Raw genomic sequence first — 16922 nt, forward strand, 5'->3', positions numbered from 1 at the left:
AGTGGTTTAGCGCCTGCCTTTGGCCCCGACGTGGCCAAATCCCACGTCGGGCTCCCGGTGCATGGAGCCTGCTTCTCCCTCTGCCTATGTCTCTGCCTCTCTCTCTCTCTCTCTCTCTATCATAAATAAATAAAAATTAAAAAATAAAATAAAATAAAATGCCAGGAATTAATAATAATTTTAAAAGGAGCATGAGAAAAGAAAACAGTAACATACTAGGGAAGCTGAATAAAGCTATCAGCTGATATTTCAGCAGAGACTTTGCAGGCTAGAAGGGAGTGGCATGATATATTCAAAGTGCTAAAGGAAAAAAACCTGCAACCAAAAATACTCTACTAGGCAAGGTTATCAACAGAATTGAAGTACAGATAAAGTTAGAGGTTCATCACAACTAAATCAAACTTACAATCAAAGATAAGTAAATTCTTTAAGTGGAAAAAGGCTCTAACTAGAAGTAAGAAAAGCATGAAATGAGTAAATTTCAATAGTGAAAGCATAAATATAGTAAAGGCAGATTACTCACTTATAAAGCCAGCATGGAGGTTAAAACACAAAAGATGTAAAATCAATTATATCTACAAAAATTAGTTTTGGATTACACAAAAACTTAAAAAAATATAAAATAGGACATCATAATTCAAGCATAACACTAGACAAATCCATCAAACCACAAGGGAAGTGAAGAAGAAAATAAGGAAAGGAGAACTATAAAAACAACCAGAAAATAATTAATGAATGGCAATAAATACATACCTGTCAATAACTACTTTAACTAGACTAAGTGCTCTAATCAAAAAACATATGGTAACTGAACGGATAGAAAAAACAAGAACAACCTATGTGCTGCCTACAAGAGACTCATTTCAGACCCCAAAACATACACAGACTGGAAGTAAAGGAACAGAAAAAATATTCCATGAAAATGGAAGCAGGAAAAAAAATCCATGTATATTTATATGAGAGAAAATAGACTTAAAACAGAATACTGTAGCAAGAGATGAAGAAGAACATTACATAATGATAAAGGGATCAATCTAACAAGAGCATATAACAATTGTAAATATGCACCCAACATAGGAGCACCTAAATAAATGAAACAAAGATTAACAGATATAAAGGGAAAAGTTGACAGTAATCCAATAATAGTAGGGGACTTTAAACATCCCACTAACATCAATGGATAGACTACCCAGACAGAAAATCAATTAAAATACAGTAACTCTAAAGTATCTGAATGACACATAAGAACAGCTGGGATTAACAGACATTATCCAAAAATCCAGCAGAATACACATTCTTTTCAAGTGCACCTGGAATATTCTCATAGACAGATCATATAAATTAGGCTACAAACCAGTCTCAAAATTTAAGAGAATTGGAATCATATCAAGCATCTTTTCAATCACAATGGTATGAAAGTAGAAATTAATTACAAGAAAAAAAAACCTAGAAAAAAACATAAAAACATGGAATCTAAAGAAATACACCAACAACCAACCAATGGGTCAACAAAGAAGTCAGAAAGGAAGTTGAAGAATACATGGAGACAAATGAAAATGAAAAAATAACAGTCCAAAATCTTTGGGACACAGCAAAAGCAATTCTAAGAGGGAAATTTATAGCAATACAGTCCTACCTCAAGAAACAACAACAACAAAAATCCCAATCTAACCTTCACTTAAAGGAACTAGAAAAATAAGAGCAAAAAAAGCCGTAAGTCAGTAGAAGAAAGTATATAGGGGGGTCTCTGGGTGGCTCAGTGGTTTAGTGTCTGTCTTTGGCCCAGGGCATGATCCTGGAGTTCTGGGATCAAGGCCCGCATCAGGCTCCCTGCATAGAGTCTGCTTCTCCCCCTGCCTGTGTCTCTGCCTTTCTCTCTGTGTGTCTCTCATGAATAAATAAAATCTTTAAAAAAAAAGAAAGTAAACAATTATGATTGGAACAGAAATAAAGATATAAAGACTAAAAAAAAAATAGAAAATAGAAAAGATCAATGAAACCAAGAGATGGTTCTCTAAAAAGATGAAAAAAAAATTATAAAACTTTATCCAGATTCATCAAGACAAAAAGAGAGGATGAAAATATATAAAATCAGAAATGAAAGAGGAGAAATAAAAACCAACTCCACAGAAAGACAAAGGATTATAAAAGAATACTATTGAAAATTGTAGGTCAGCAATTTGGACAACTGAAAAACCTGCTAAATTCGTGAAATGTACAATCTTCCAAAGTGCATCAGGAAAAAGTAGAAAATTTAAACAGACTCATTACTAGTAATGAAATTAAAATGGTCATGCCTGCCTTTGACTCAAATCACGATACCATGGTCCTGGGATCAAGCCCCATGTTGGGCTCCCTGCTCAGCTAGAAGTCTGCTTCTCCCTCTCCCTCTTGTGCATGCATGCACCCTCCCCCCACCCCCCCCCTCTCTCTCACACACACACACACACACACACACACACACAAATAAATAAAATCTTAAAAAAAAATTCCCTCCCAACAAACAGAAATCCAGGACCAGATGGCTAACAGGTGAATTCTATATGAAATATTTAAAGAAGCATTAGTACCTATTCTTAAAATATCCAAAAAATAGAAGAGGAAGGAAAACTTCTAAATTTACTCTATAAAGCCAGCATTACTCTGAACCAAAACCAGATTAAAGACACTACAAAAAAAGAAAACCGCAGGCCAGTATCTCTGATAAATACAGAAGCAAAAATCTCCAACAAAATATTAGCAAACTGAATTCAACAATAAATTAAAAGGATCATTGACGATGGAACTGGAGGGTATTATGCTGAGCGAAATAAATCCATTGAAGAAAGACAATCATCATATGGTTTCACTCATATGTGGGATATAAGAAATAGTGAAAGAGACCAAAGGGAATGGGGGGAAATTGAGTAGTGAAAAATTAGGAATGTCTTCCTCTCTATGAGGAGACTCCTAACTCTGGGAAACAAACAAAGGGTTGTAGAAGGGAAGGTGTGTGTGTGTGTGGGGGGGTAACAGGATAAATGGATGAGGGCATTAAGGAGGGCACATGATGAGATGAGCACTGGGTATTATACTATATGCTAGCAAATTGAATATAAATAAGAATTTTTTAAAAAGGATCATTCACCACAATGAATGAGAATTTATTCTAGGGATGCAAGAATATCCCACATTCACAAATCAATCAATATAATATCTCACATAACAGGAAGATGGATAAAAACTATGTGATCACCTCAACAAATGCAGAAAAAGCATCTGACAATATACAACATCTGTTCATGATAGAAACTCAACAAAGTTGCTTTAGAGCGAACATACCTCCACATAATAAAGGTCATATATGAGAAACCCACAGCTAACATATCCCATGGTAGAAAACTGAAAGCTTTTCCTCTAAGATCAGCAACAAGTTAAGGAAATCCACTTTCACCATGTTTATTCAAGATAGTACTAGAAGTCCCACTCAGACATGAAAAAGAAATAAAAGATACCCAAATTGGTAAGGAAAAAGTAAAATTGTCACTATTTGCAGAGAATATGCTATCTATAGAAAAACTTAAAAGACTCCACCAAAAATCTACTAGAACTAGTAAATGAATTCAGTGATGTTTTAGAATACAAAATTAATATACAGAAGTCCATTGCATTTCTATACACCAGTAGCTAAGTAGCAGAAAGAAAAATTAAGAAAACAATCCCATCTACAATTATGCCAAAAAGAATAAAATACCTAGGAAATACTATAACCAAAGAAATGGAAGAACTTTACTCCAAAAACCATGACACATTGGTAAAAGAAATTGAAGATAATACAAAAAGAAAAATATACCATGCTCATTGATTGGAAGAGTAATGTTAAAATGTCCATACTACCCAAAGCAATCTATAGATTCAATGCAATCCCTATCAAAATACCAACAGCATTTATCACAGAACTAGAAAAAATACTCCTAAAATTTGTATGGAACCACAAAAGACCCCAAACAGCCAAAGCAATCTTGAGAAAGAACAAAGCCAGATGTATACCAATCCCAGATTTCAAGATATACTACAAGGCTAAGTAATCAAAACATTGTGGTACTGGCACAAATACAGACACATAGATCAACGGAAGAGAATAGAGAGCCTAGAAATAAACCAACGTTTATATGATCAATGAGTCTATGACAAAGGAAGCTAGAATATACGAAGGGGAAAAGACATTCTCTTCAACAAATGGTGCTGGGAAAACTGGAAAGCTACATGAAAAGAATGAGTTTCATTCTAGACCACTAGACCACTTACTTATACCACATACAAAAACCTAAAATGGATTAAAGACCTAAATGTGACAGGCACCTGAGTGGCTCAGTGTTTGAGTGTCTGCCTTTTGCTCAGGTCATGATCCTAGGGTTCTGGGATCAGGTCCTGCATCAGGCTCCCCTCCCTCTACCTATGTCTCTGCCTCTCTCTCCCTGTGTCTGTCATGAATAAATAAATAAATAAAATCTTTAAAAATAGATGTAAATGTGAGATATGAAACCATAAAACTAAAGGAAAACATATACAGTAATTTCTTGGATGTTGGCCATAGCAACATAATGCATATGTCTCCTCAGGAAATTAGATAAAAAAGAAACTATTAGAACTATACCAAAATAAAAAGCTTTTGCATGGTGAAAGAAACCAATAAAATGAAAAGGCAACCTTCTGAACAGGAGAAGACATTTACAAATGACATATCCAAAATAAGGGTTAATATCCAAAATACATAAAGAACTTACATAACTCCACACCAAAAAGAACCAAACAATCCAATTAAAAATTGGCAGTGAACCTGAATAGACATTTTTCCAAAGAAGACATACAAATGGCCAATAGACACATGAAAAGATGCTCAACAACACTAATCATCAAAGAAATGCAAATCAAAATCACAATGAGATATTGCCTCACACCTGTCAGAATGGCTCAAATCAAAAAGAAAAGAAATAACAAATGTTGGTGAAGATGTGGTGAAAAGGGCACCCTTGTGCACTGCTAGTGGAAATATAAATTGGTGCAACCAGTATGGAAAACAGTATGAACTTCCTCAAAACATTAAAAATGGAAATATCACATCACCCAGGAATTATACTACTGAGTATTTTTTTAAAGATTTTATTTATTTATTCATGAGACACACACACACACACACACACACACACACACAGAGAGAGAGAGGCCCTGGGCGGAAGGCGGCGCTAAACCGCTGAGCCACCAGGGCCTCCCACTACTGAGTATTTACCCAAAGAAAATGAAAATGCTGGGACACCAGGGTGACTCAGCGGTTGGGCATCTGCCTTTGGCTCAGGGCGTGATTCTGGGATCACGTGACCCCTGGGATTCAGGGATCAAGTCCCACATCGGGATCCCTGTGGGGAGGCTGCTTCTTCCTCTGCCTATGTCTGTCTCTCTGTGTGTCTCTCATGAATAAATAAATAAAATCTTTTAAAAAAAAGAAAATGAAAAAAAAAGAAAATGAAAATGCTAATTAGAAAAAAATATGCATTCCGATTTATGGCAGAGAACAGACAAAATACAGAAGCAACCACATGTCCATCTATAGACGAATGGATAAAAAAGGTGTACACGTATATGTGTATATATGTGTGCGCATGCGCACACACACACACACTCTCTCTCTTTTTTTTTTAAAGATTTTATTTATTTATTCGAGAGAGAGAAAGAGCGAGAAAGAGAGAGGCAGAGGGAGAAGCTGGCTCCATGCAGGGAGCCCGATGTGGAACTCGATCCCAGGTCCCCAGGATCAGGCCCTGGGCTGAAGTCGATGCTAAACCGCTGAGCCACCTGAGCTGCCCACACTCTCTCTCTTTTTTTTAAAGATTTTATTAATTTATTCATGAGATACACAGAGAGAGGGAGAGAGAGAGGCAGAGACACAGGCAGAGGGAGAAGCAGGCTCCATGCAGGAAGCCTGACGTGGGACCTGATCCCAGGACCCCAGGATCACGTCCCGGGCGTAGGCAGGCGCCAAACCGCTGAGCCACCCAGGGATCCCCTCTCTCTCTCTCTCTTACTCAGTCATAAAAAAAGAATGAAATTTTGTCATTTGTGACAACATGGGTGGACCTAGAGGGTATTATGCTAAGTGAAATACATCAGACAGAGAAGGACAAATACTATATGATTTCACTTATATGTGGAATCTAAAAAAACAACAACACACAAACAGCCTCAGAAATACAAAGAAAAAACCTGTGGTTACCAGAAAGAATGGGGGGTTGGGCAAAATAGGTGAAGGGGATTAAGAGGAACAAACTTCCGGTTATAAAATAAATAAGTTACAAAAATGTAAAATATAGCATTGGATATATAGTCAAATATTGTAATAATATTGTGTGGGAATGGATAGTGACTACTCTTACCATGTTGAGCACTAAGTAATGTATGGAACTGTCAAATCATTATGCTGTGTACCTGAAAGCAATATGAATTATATACCCAGTATACTTAGATAACAAGGAATACATAAATAAAACTTCTTGTGACCACTGAAAAAAAATATATTCCACTTTATCTAGAGTTAACTTATCCCTACTTAGTAAAATAAGCCAAAGATCTTACCATCTGAAATACATCAGAGCCTTCATCAAAATCCACCATAGCAAAAAATATCCTGTTGGTAAATGCACTGGAGTATCGCCACGAGTTTGCCAGGATCTGGAATTCTTCATCAGCTTGCCTGGATACAATCAGATTTATGAACATATAAAACATTTTTTAACAGCAATCTAGTTTATCAGCAGTGAAACAGAGCCAAAGAAGCAATAGCAGTGTTTCCAACGGGAGAAATATTTTGAGAGAGAGAGACAGACAGAGACAGAGAAACACCAGTAAGGCTCTGCTGAAAGGGTCAGGACAAACTTTGGAAAACACTGTCATTGTTTTGGCATAAAAGAAGCCTTATCCTAAGTGTTGGGGATTCCAACAGAAAGTAGTTACTTGACTCAGCTTCATACTTTGTGCTTCTTATTTCAAAGCTCTTTAAGTAGTCACTGGAAAACTCCAGCTAATTGTTTGTACAACAACTTTTTAATCCTTAAATTACTTCTAGGTGTTCAAAAAGACAAGGTTGAAGTATTTCCAGAGAAAGTAAACTATAAGAGTAATCCATTTTATAAATCTATCATATAACATGCTATTATTTAGTAAATGAAAATACAGTCAGATGAATTCTTAGTGCGAAAGAATCTAGAGAATTGAGATTGAAACCTCGAATCATGTTTGACTTTTCCCTTATTGCCCATATGTTTTCAGTTTCTAAGATCTGATAATTTTTCATTTGTGATTATCTTTTATTTTTTTTTAATTTTTTATTTATTTATGACAGTCACACACAGAGAGAGAGAGGCAGAGACACAGGCAGAGGGAGAAGCAGGCTCCATGCCGGGAGCCCGACGTGGGATTCGATCCCGGGTCTCCAGGATCGCGCCCTGGTCCAAAGGCAGGCGCTAAACCGCTGTGCCACCCAGGGATCCCTGTGATTATCTTTTAATTCCATCTCTTCCTATTTATTTTCATTGCTATCAGCTAAAGTCAGATCCTTAATATCTGACATTAGAATATTAAAATATTGACTCTAGTTTCTCCTCTTCCAATCCTTCTTATGCTGCAATATACAACAATCTTCATAATTACTACTTTCCTGAAACTCCTACTCTTCTCAAAAACTATTGTTGCTTTTCTACCACCTTCAGAACAGTCTCCAAGTTTTTTCACTGGTTATTCAAGTTTTTTTTTAAAGATTTTATTTACTTATTCATAAGAGACATAGAGAGAGGGGCAGAAACATAGGCAGAGGGAGAAGCAGGCTCCATGTAGGAAGTCCAATGTGGGACTCAATCCAGGGACTGTGGGATCATGCCCTGAGCCAAAGGCAGACGCTCAACCACTGAGCCATCCAGGCGTCCCTCAAGTATTTTTTATCACCTAGTTCCAATAAGGCATCTAACTTTTATGCAGCCTTACTACTAATCAATATAAAACAGGATCTTTTAATTCCAGCACTTTATTTACCATGATCTCTGTATCCTTGCACACACCTTTACTTCTAACCAAAATATCGTACTTCTATCTAAATCTGATCCATCTGTCTAGCCCTAATACAAATCCTTTCTTTTCCATTAGGCCAACCTTAATCTTCCTGTTATATGTCCTCCCTGAAATTTTGTAGTATTATATACATAATCCATTTGGTACTTAATTGAAATTGCCTTATATTGCTAAATTTTCATGTGTGGAACTCATTTCACTAGCCATATAATAAGGGTAGGGCATCTTATACTTCTCATCCTGATAGCACCAAATACATAGTATTATACACATTACTGTTAATTTTTTAAAGATTTTTATTTATTTATGAGAGACAGAGAGGGAGAAAAAAAGAGAGACAGAGACACAGGCAGAGAGAGAAGCAGGCTCCATGCAGGGAGCCTGATGTGGGACTCAATCCCAGGTCTCCAGGATCACGCCCTGCACCGAAGGCCACCCGGGCTGCCCAATTTTTTATTTTTTGAGTGTGTTTAGGAAAATATGAGCTAATTTTAAATTTCATCTTATATAAAGATACTAATAAAAACTTAGGTTAATAAAAATATCATGTATTTGCATTTAATATAGAATTATGAAGGAGTTTGTGTTTGTTCCCTAACATTTTTGTATATTCTTGATTGCTGAAATGACTAAATTAAGAGTAATTCTAGATTTTAAGTTTATGCATAATTAATACCTGCTATCCAGCATAGGGTGCCCAAAAATAAGTACTCTGGAAAAAATAAAATAAAATAAAATAAAATAAAATAAAATAAAATAAAATAAAATAAGTACTCTGGGATCAAATACCTTAACTATCTTCTACCTCTGAGGGGAAAATCCTTGATGGAAAGTTAGCAAGTCTTGGGGTATCATAATGCATATTCTAAAAAAAAATTGTCTATTCCTTCACATAAGCCCAGGCTGTCAGAATTTGAAAAGCCTTCAAGATTTTATTAAATTAGTTCTTCACAGGGTAGCTTTGTCATTTCATTTAAAATGAATTCTCAGATCACACATATTGATCTAAAAATGTAAGTTAAAAAAACACCAAAAAGCAAAAGCTATTCTATTTTTTAGTACCCACTATTTTAAATTTTGTTTAAAGAAATGTTGCCCTTTTATGTAAAGTGCCCTTTTTAAAAAAAGATTTATTCATTTAGAGTGGGAACTATCAGAAAGGGAGACAAAACATGAAAGACTCCTACCTCTGGGAAACAAACTAGGGGTGGTGGAAGGGGAGGTGGGTGTGGGCGGGGGGTGGGGGTGACTGGGTGACAGGCACTGAGGTGGGCGCTTGATAGGATGAGCACTGGGTGTTATTCTATATGCTGGCAAATTGAACACCAATAAAAAATAAATTTATAATAAAAAAAGATTTATTCATTTATTCATGACAGACACAGACTGAGGAAGAGAGGTAGAGACACGGGCAGAGGGAGAAGCAGGCTCGCAGGGAGCCTGATACAGGACTTGATCCTGGATCCCAAAGGCAGGCACCCAACCACTGAGCCACCCAGGCATCCCCAAAGTCCTTTTTTAAAAGAAATATCAATCTGTTCCTAAGATCATTCAGAAACAGTAAGATCAAATCAATAAACCATGGTCTGATGAAAGTTTAAGTGAGATTAGTCTCCATTTCCAAGTTTTATAATCACTACAAAATAATATAAAAAAAGAAAACATTTCAAAATCACACATCTTTATTTTCTAAAACTGTTCTCTTGTAATTCCAAATCTGGAATGTAGCTACCATTATTGCATTTGCATTAATAATTATCTCTAGCTTTGTGTAAACCAGTTAAAAGGTTTTGGAACCTATTTCTTCGTGAGAGAATATTTGTTTTACTTACCTTCTGGGGTTATTGTATAAAATAAGAATATGAAACTGAAAGCATTTACAAATAATAAAATACTACATCAATCCCATTGGCATATATTTATGTAAGTTGATACCAATTTGTATGATGATTATTCATTTTTAAGTTATTCCTATTATGGCTACAACAATACTTTATCCTTGTTCTTTCTTCCCCCTACTATTGTGGGCAACCAAGAAATGACTGTAAAAGGGCAATATATGTTACTACAGTCATCCTAAGTAAGGTATATACAATAATTGTTTATGCACCCACTGAACTAATTCGGATCTTCTGGGATAGAGAAACGGTCAAAAGTTTATGTTATTTAATTTTAAAGTGTAGTTGAAAGTACATACTTGCACACGACACACTGTCTGTGAAGTTGGAGAGCAGTGAACATGACAATAACGGAGTAGTTTCTTGGTGGGGCTTTAACAAGGCGACGGAACTTGTCTCCATTCATCCTTATTACAGGTCTTTTATTGGTCCATTCCATCAGTTGACTAACCTTTTCTGATAACACCATCTAAAAAAAGGGAGGAGTGTAGCATTAATGCTCTCAGCATGGCATTTGAAGTTCCTTTTAACGAGAAAACTTACTTAAACCAAGACTAACAAGCAGAGGTAACAGAAACTGTGAGTGACCTAAAAATAGAATCTGATAATTGAGCCTGATAATGATAACGATTCTTAAAATTATATCATTTCATGATTAAGTTTAATCAGATATATTGTTGAGATGAATTATTTACTAATAAATAAAATATAAAATCAGAAAACCTTTCATTTGCCAAAGATTACAAAGAATGTTGAGTTAAATCAATCAGCTAGTTTTGTATAAGATCTTGCTTCTAAAAACCAAACCAAACCCAAAAAAGCGCATGTATAAAAAAACAAATAGTTAAAACAATCTTGAAAACAAAGAATAAAATGTGAGGATTACTCTACCTGATCTTAAGGCATACTATGTAGCTCTAATAAGCAATGCAGAGTGGTACTGATGAAAGAATAGACCCATGAATGAATGGCACAGAAATGAGAACCCAGAAACAGACCTCCATTAAGTAGAGCCAATTGATGCTTCATAAAGTTGCAAAAACTCACTAAAGGAAGGATAGCCTTTTCAAGAAACAGTACTGGAGCAACTGGACATCCGTAGTCAAAAATATGAATCTTGAACTAAACTTTACACTCTATTCAAAAATTAACTCAAACTGATCACATACTTAAACATAAAAATGAAAACTATAAAAATTTTAGGAAAGAAGAAAAACGGGCAGCTGGCTGGCTCAGTCAGTAGTACATGTGACTTTTGATCTTGGAGTCATGAGTTCAAATCCCACACTGGGTGTACAGCTTACTTAAAAAAATTTTTTTAGGAAAACAATTAGGAGAGAACATTTAAGGATCATGGGATAGGGAAAGAATTCTTAGACCTAGAACCAAAATTAGTTTTGTAGTAGATACAAAATAATTCCGGTAAGAGCCATAAAATGAATATGTCCACAAATGGAAAACCAAATATAAACTCTAAGCCCATAGAGAAAGATATACACTCTCAAAAGATTGGTATAACAAGTAATTAACAAGATTTGTGGAACAATGATACTGAGGAAACAGATCACTCTAAACCAGGGTTTTACAATAGTGGCAATACTGACATCTTGAGCCAGATAATTCTTTGTTGTTGGGAGTTGTCCTGCACATTGAAGGATGTTGAGCAGCATCCCTGATCTCCACCCACCAGATACCAGTAGTACCTCTACCTTCAGCTGCAACAACCAAAAATGTCTCCAGACGTTGCCAGATAGGCCCAGGGAGTAAAATTCCCCTCCTCCTTTATTGAGAACCACTGTTGTACACTTAAAAGAATTTTCACAGTATGATTTAAGTTTTTATAATCTTATTATATATTCAATTTTTTAATTTAGTACTGATCAGAATACAATACAAAAAAAAGCATGGCAATAAAGTAAACCAAAACTTCCCAGAGCAAGCTTCCAGCATAAAGGATAATAAACTTTCTAGACCCATGTTTCTCCAAGTGTGGTTGGTATAAAGGAGCCTGTTACGTGTTAAGACTTCCAGGTTCCATCCTCCAGTAAATCTGATTCAGTAGGTCTAGAGTAGGTTCCGAGAATATGAAATTTTAACAGGTAAACCAAGTGATTCTTTATATACACTGAAGTTTCACTACGGAAACCAGGCCGCCAAGAAAGCTGTTTCTGCCCAGTTTCAAACCAGGGACCTTTCATGTGTGAGGCGAATGTGATAACCACTACACTATGGAATACACTGAAGTTTCAGAACTACTGCTCTACATTCTCATTCTTATGAGGAGGGACTACATTTTAAATAAATATCTATGTCTAACATAGGGAAATTAAGTAAACATTAAGCTATTCAAATGATGAACAAGGGATGCCTGGGTGGCTCAGGGGTTTAGCGCCTGCCTTCAGCCTAGGGCGTGATCCTGGAGTCCCAGGATCAAGTCCCACATCAGGCTCCCTGCATGGAGCCTGCTTTTCCCTCTGCCTATGACTATGCCCCCCCCCCCGCCTCTCTCTCTCTCTCTCTGTGTCTCTCATGAATGATAAAAATAAAATCTTTTAAAAAAAAAAAAGATGAACAAGAAGAAAAAATACGTCATTCCTAATAATAAACCACGACCTGATCTTCCTGGAATGATTGAAGAATGTGATATATTTCAGTTAACTCAAATATAACATCTTAATAATTCTGAGATAACTTTTTAAAAATTCCAGTATGGTATTATATTAGCTTCAGGTGTACAATATAGTGATTCAACAATTCTATACATTACTCAGTGTTCATCAAGATAAGTGTATTCTTAATGTCCTTCACCTATTTCACCCATTCCCCCCTTCCACTTTCTGCTTTCCCTTTGGTAACCATCTGTTTTGTTCTCTATAGTCAATAGTCTGTTTTTTGGCTTGTCTTTTTTTCCTTTGTTTTGTTTATTAAATTCCACATATGAATGAAGTCATATGGTATTTGCCTTTCTCTGACTTACTTCACATAGCATTATACTCTTTAGCTCCATCCATGTTGCTGCAAATGGTAAGATTTTTCTTTTCTTATGGCTGAATAACATTTTATATATACATATATATAGACACACACATATATATACACACACATATCACTGTGCTAAATGCTTGGTAGTTTGATAGGGATTACATTAGATCTATAGATTGCTTTGGGTAGCATGGACATCTTAACAATATTTGTTCTTTCAATCCATGAGCATGGAATATCTTTCCATCTGTTTGTGTCGTCTCCAATTTCATTCATCGATGTTTTATAGTTTTTTTTTTTAAAGATTGTATTTATTCATGACAGACACACACAGAGAGGCAGAGACACAAGCAGAGGGAGAAGCAGGCTCCCTGCAAGGAGCCTGATGTGAGACTCGATCCCGGGCCTCCAGGATCACGCCCTGGGCTGAAGGCAGACGCTCAACCGCTGAGCCACCCAGGCGTCCCTGTTTTATAATTTTTAGAGTACAGGTCCTAGACACTTCTTTCACTAGTCCTCTGTCTTCACTAGTACATTGTTTTATAAAGGAATTTCACTTTTCTTCAGTTGAAAGCTTTATTGATTGGAGTAAATCTCTAATATTGACGAACCTTCTTCCTTAGAGAAGCTTTCATCCATATCAAGAGCCCATTGTTTGAGTACTGAAAGCTATGGCTGAGAAATAAAAATTTTGTTTTTCTACAGTATTTACTCTGCATAGTCCCACTATGCATTCCCCAGATATCCTTTTATCTTCCAAAGATACAACCTTCAAAAGTAAAGGAATAAAATGTTGCAATTACCCTTCATTTCGAATAAAATGTTGCAATTACCCTTCATTTCCTTTTATTTATTATTTAATACTTTAATTAGTAAGAACAACGAAGGATTATAGTACAGAAAAGTTAGAGGTTTATCAAATGAATTATTCAGCAACTAAAATAAATGACAGCCTCAGAAGGAAAAAAAATCTACATTTACTTGGGGTTCCAGAGGGCGCCGAAAGAGACAGAGGACCAGAAAGTGTATTTGGACAAATCATAGTTGAGAACTTCCCTAACATGGGAAGGGAAACAGGCATTCAGATCCAGGAGATAGAGAGATCCCCCCCCTAAAATCAATAAAAACCGTTCAACACCATGACATTTAATAGAGAAACTTGCAAATTCCAAAGATAGGGAAGATTCTTAAAGCAAAAAGAGACAAGAGATCCCTAAACTTTATGGGGAGAACTATTAGGTTAACAGCAGACCTCTCCACAGAGACCTGGCAGGACAGAAAGGGCTGGCACGATATATTCAGGGTCCTAAATGAGAAGAGCATGCAGCCAAGAATACTTTATCCAGCAAGGCTCTCATTCAGAATAGAAGGAGAGATAAAGAGCTTCCACGATAGGCAGAAACTGAAAGAATATGTCACCACCAAACCAGCTCTGCAAGAAATATTAAGGGGGGCTCTGTAAAAGAAAGAGGAAGTCCAAGGAAACAATCCACAAAAACAGGGACTGAATAGGTATTATGAAGACACTAAACTGATATCTTTCAATAGAAACCCTGAACGTGAATGGGCTTCATGACCCCATCAAAAGGCGCAGGGTTTCAGACTGGATAAAAAAGCAAGACCCATCTGTTTGTTGTCTACAAGAGACTCATTTTAGACATGAAGACACCTACAGCCTGAAAATAAAAGGTTGGAGAAAAATTTACCATTCAAATGGTCCTCAAAAGAAAGCAGGGGTAGCCATCTTTATATGAGATAAATTAAAGTTTATCCCAAAGACTGTAGTAAGAGATGAAGAGGGACACTATATCATATTTAAAGGATCTATCCAACAAGAGGACCTAACAATCATGAATATTAATGCCCCAAATGCAGGAGCTGCCACGTATATCAAACAATAACCAAAGTTAAGACATACTTAGGGATCCCTGGGTGGCTCAGCGGTTTGGCGCCTGCCTTTGGCCCAGGGCGTGATCCTGGAGACCCGGGATCGAATCCCACATCGGGCTCCCGGTGCATGGAGCCTGCTTCTCTCTCTGCCTCTCTCTCTCTCTCTCTCTGTGACTACCATAAATAAATAAAAATTTAAAAAAAAGACATACTTAGATAATAATACTCTTATACTTGGAGACTTGAATATGGCGCTTTCTACAATTGATAGATCTTCTAAACACATCTTCAAAGAAACAAGAGCATTAAATGATACACTGGACCAGATGGATTTCACAGATATTTACAGAACTTTACATTCAAACTCACCTGAATACACATTCTTCTCAAGTGCACATGGAACTTTCTCCAGAATAGATCACATACTGGGTCACAAATCATGTCTTAACTGATACCAAAAGACTGGGATTGTACCCTGCATATTTTCAGACCATAATGCTTTGAAACTATAACTAAACCATAAGAAGAAATTTGGAAGGATTTCAAACATGTGGAGGTTAAAGGCCATCCTGCTAAAAGATGAAAGGGTCAACCAGGATATTAGAGAAGTATTAAAAAGATTCATGGAAACTAATGAGAATGAAGATACAACCATTCAAAATCTTTGGGATACAGCAAAAGCAGTCCTAAGGGGGAAATATATCGCAGTACAAGCACCCATCCAAAAACTGGAAAGAACTCAAATACAAAAAGCTAAGCTTGCACCTAAAAGAACTGGAGAAGGAACAGCAAATAAACTCTTCACCCAGCAGATGACAGTTAATAAAGATTGGAGCAGAACTCAATGAAATAGAGACCAGAAGAACTGGAACAGATCAACAAAACCAGCAGTTGGTTCTTTGAAAGAATTAATAAGAGATAAACCATTAGCCAGCCTTATTAAAAAGAAAAGACTCAAGTTAATAAAATCATGAATGAGAAAGGAGAGATCACCACCAAGACCAAGGAAACACAATTTTAAAAACTTATTATGAGCAGCTATACGCCAATAAATTAGGCAATCTAGAAGAAATGGACATATCTCGGGATAACCACAAACTACCAAAACTGGAACAGGAAGAAACAGAAAACCTGAACAGGCCAATAACCAGGGAGGAAACTGACGCAGTCTTCATTTTTTTTTTTTTTTGAAGCAGTCTTCAAAAACCTCCCAAGACACAAAAGTCCAGGGCCAGATGGCTTTCCAGGGGAATTCTATCAAACGTTTAAAGAAGAAACCATACCTATTCTACTAAAGCTGTTCAGAAAGAGAGAAAGAGATGGAGTACTTCCAAACTCGTTCTATGAGGCCAGCATCACCTTGATTCCAAAACCAGACAAAGACCCCACCAAAAAGCAGAATTATAGACCAATATCCCTGATGAACATGGATGCAATAATTCTCAACAAGATACTAGCCAATAGGATCCAACAGTACATTAAGATTATTCACCATGGGGATCCCTGGGTGGCGCAGCGGTTTAGCGCCTGCCTTTGGCCCAGGGTGCGATCTTGGAGGCCGGGAATCGAATCCCACGTCGGGCTCCCAGTGCATGGAGCCTGCTTCTCCCTCTGCTTATGTCTCTGCCTCTCTCTCTCTCTCTCTGTGTGACTATCATAAATAAAAATTTTTTTTTAATTTAAAAAAAAGATTATTCACCATGACCAAGTGGGATTTATCCCCAATTGCAAGGCTGGTTCAACACTGTAAGCAGGGATCCCTGGGTGGCACAGCGGTTTAGCGCCTGCCTTTGGCCCAGGGCGCGATCCTGGAGACCCAGGATCGAATCCCACGTCAGGCTCCTGGTGCATGGAGCCTGCTTCTCCCTCTGCCTGTGTCTCTGCCTCTCTCTCTCTCTCTGTGACTATCATAAATAAATAAAAATTAAAAAAAAACACTGTAAAGCAATCAGTGTGATAGATCATATCAACAAGAGAAAAAACAAGAACCATATGATCCTCTCAATAGATGCAGAGAAAGCATTTGACAAAATACAGCATCCATTCCTGATCAAA

At 36.7% G+C, this 16922-nt stretch overlaps 1 protein-coding gene across 2 annotated transcripts in view; it reads right to left on the reverse strand.

The window, feature by feature from the left end:
- Nucleotides 1–16922, reverse strand: part of MAGT1 (magnesium transporter 1) — a 64485-nt gene that overhangs the window by 39181 nt on the left and 8382 nt on the right. For both annotated transcript variants that reach the window (XM_025466241.3, XM_025466240.3), the window contains exons 2-3: nucleotides 10295–10464; nucleotides 6610–6727 (exon numbers count right to left, since the gene is read on the reverse strand). In XM_025466241.3, coding sequence (XP_025322026.1) covers nucleotides 6610–6727; nucleotides 10295–10464 — 288 coding nt within the window. The remainder of the gene's footprint in view (nucleotides 1–6609; nucleotides 6728–10294; nucleotides 10465–16922) is intronic.

Source organism: Canis lupus, chromosome X (genome assembly GCF_003254725.2).
Source record: "Canis lupus dingo isolate Sandy chromosome X, ASM325472v2, whole genome shotgun sequence".
NCBI classification, from domain to species: Eukaryota; Metazoa; Chordata; class Mammalia; order Carnivora; family Canidae; genus Canis; species Canis lupus.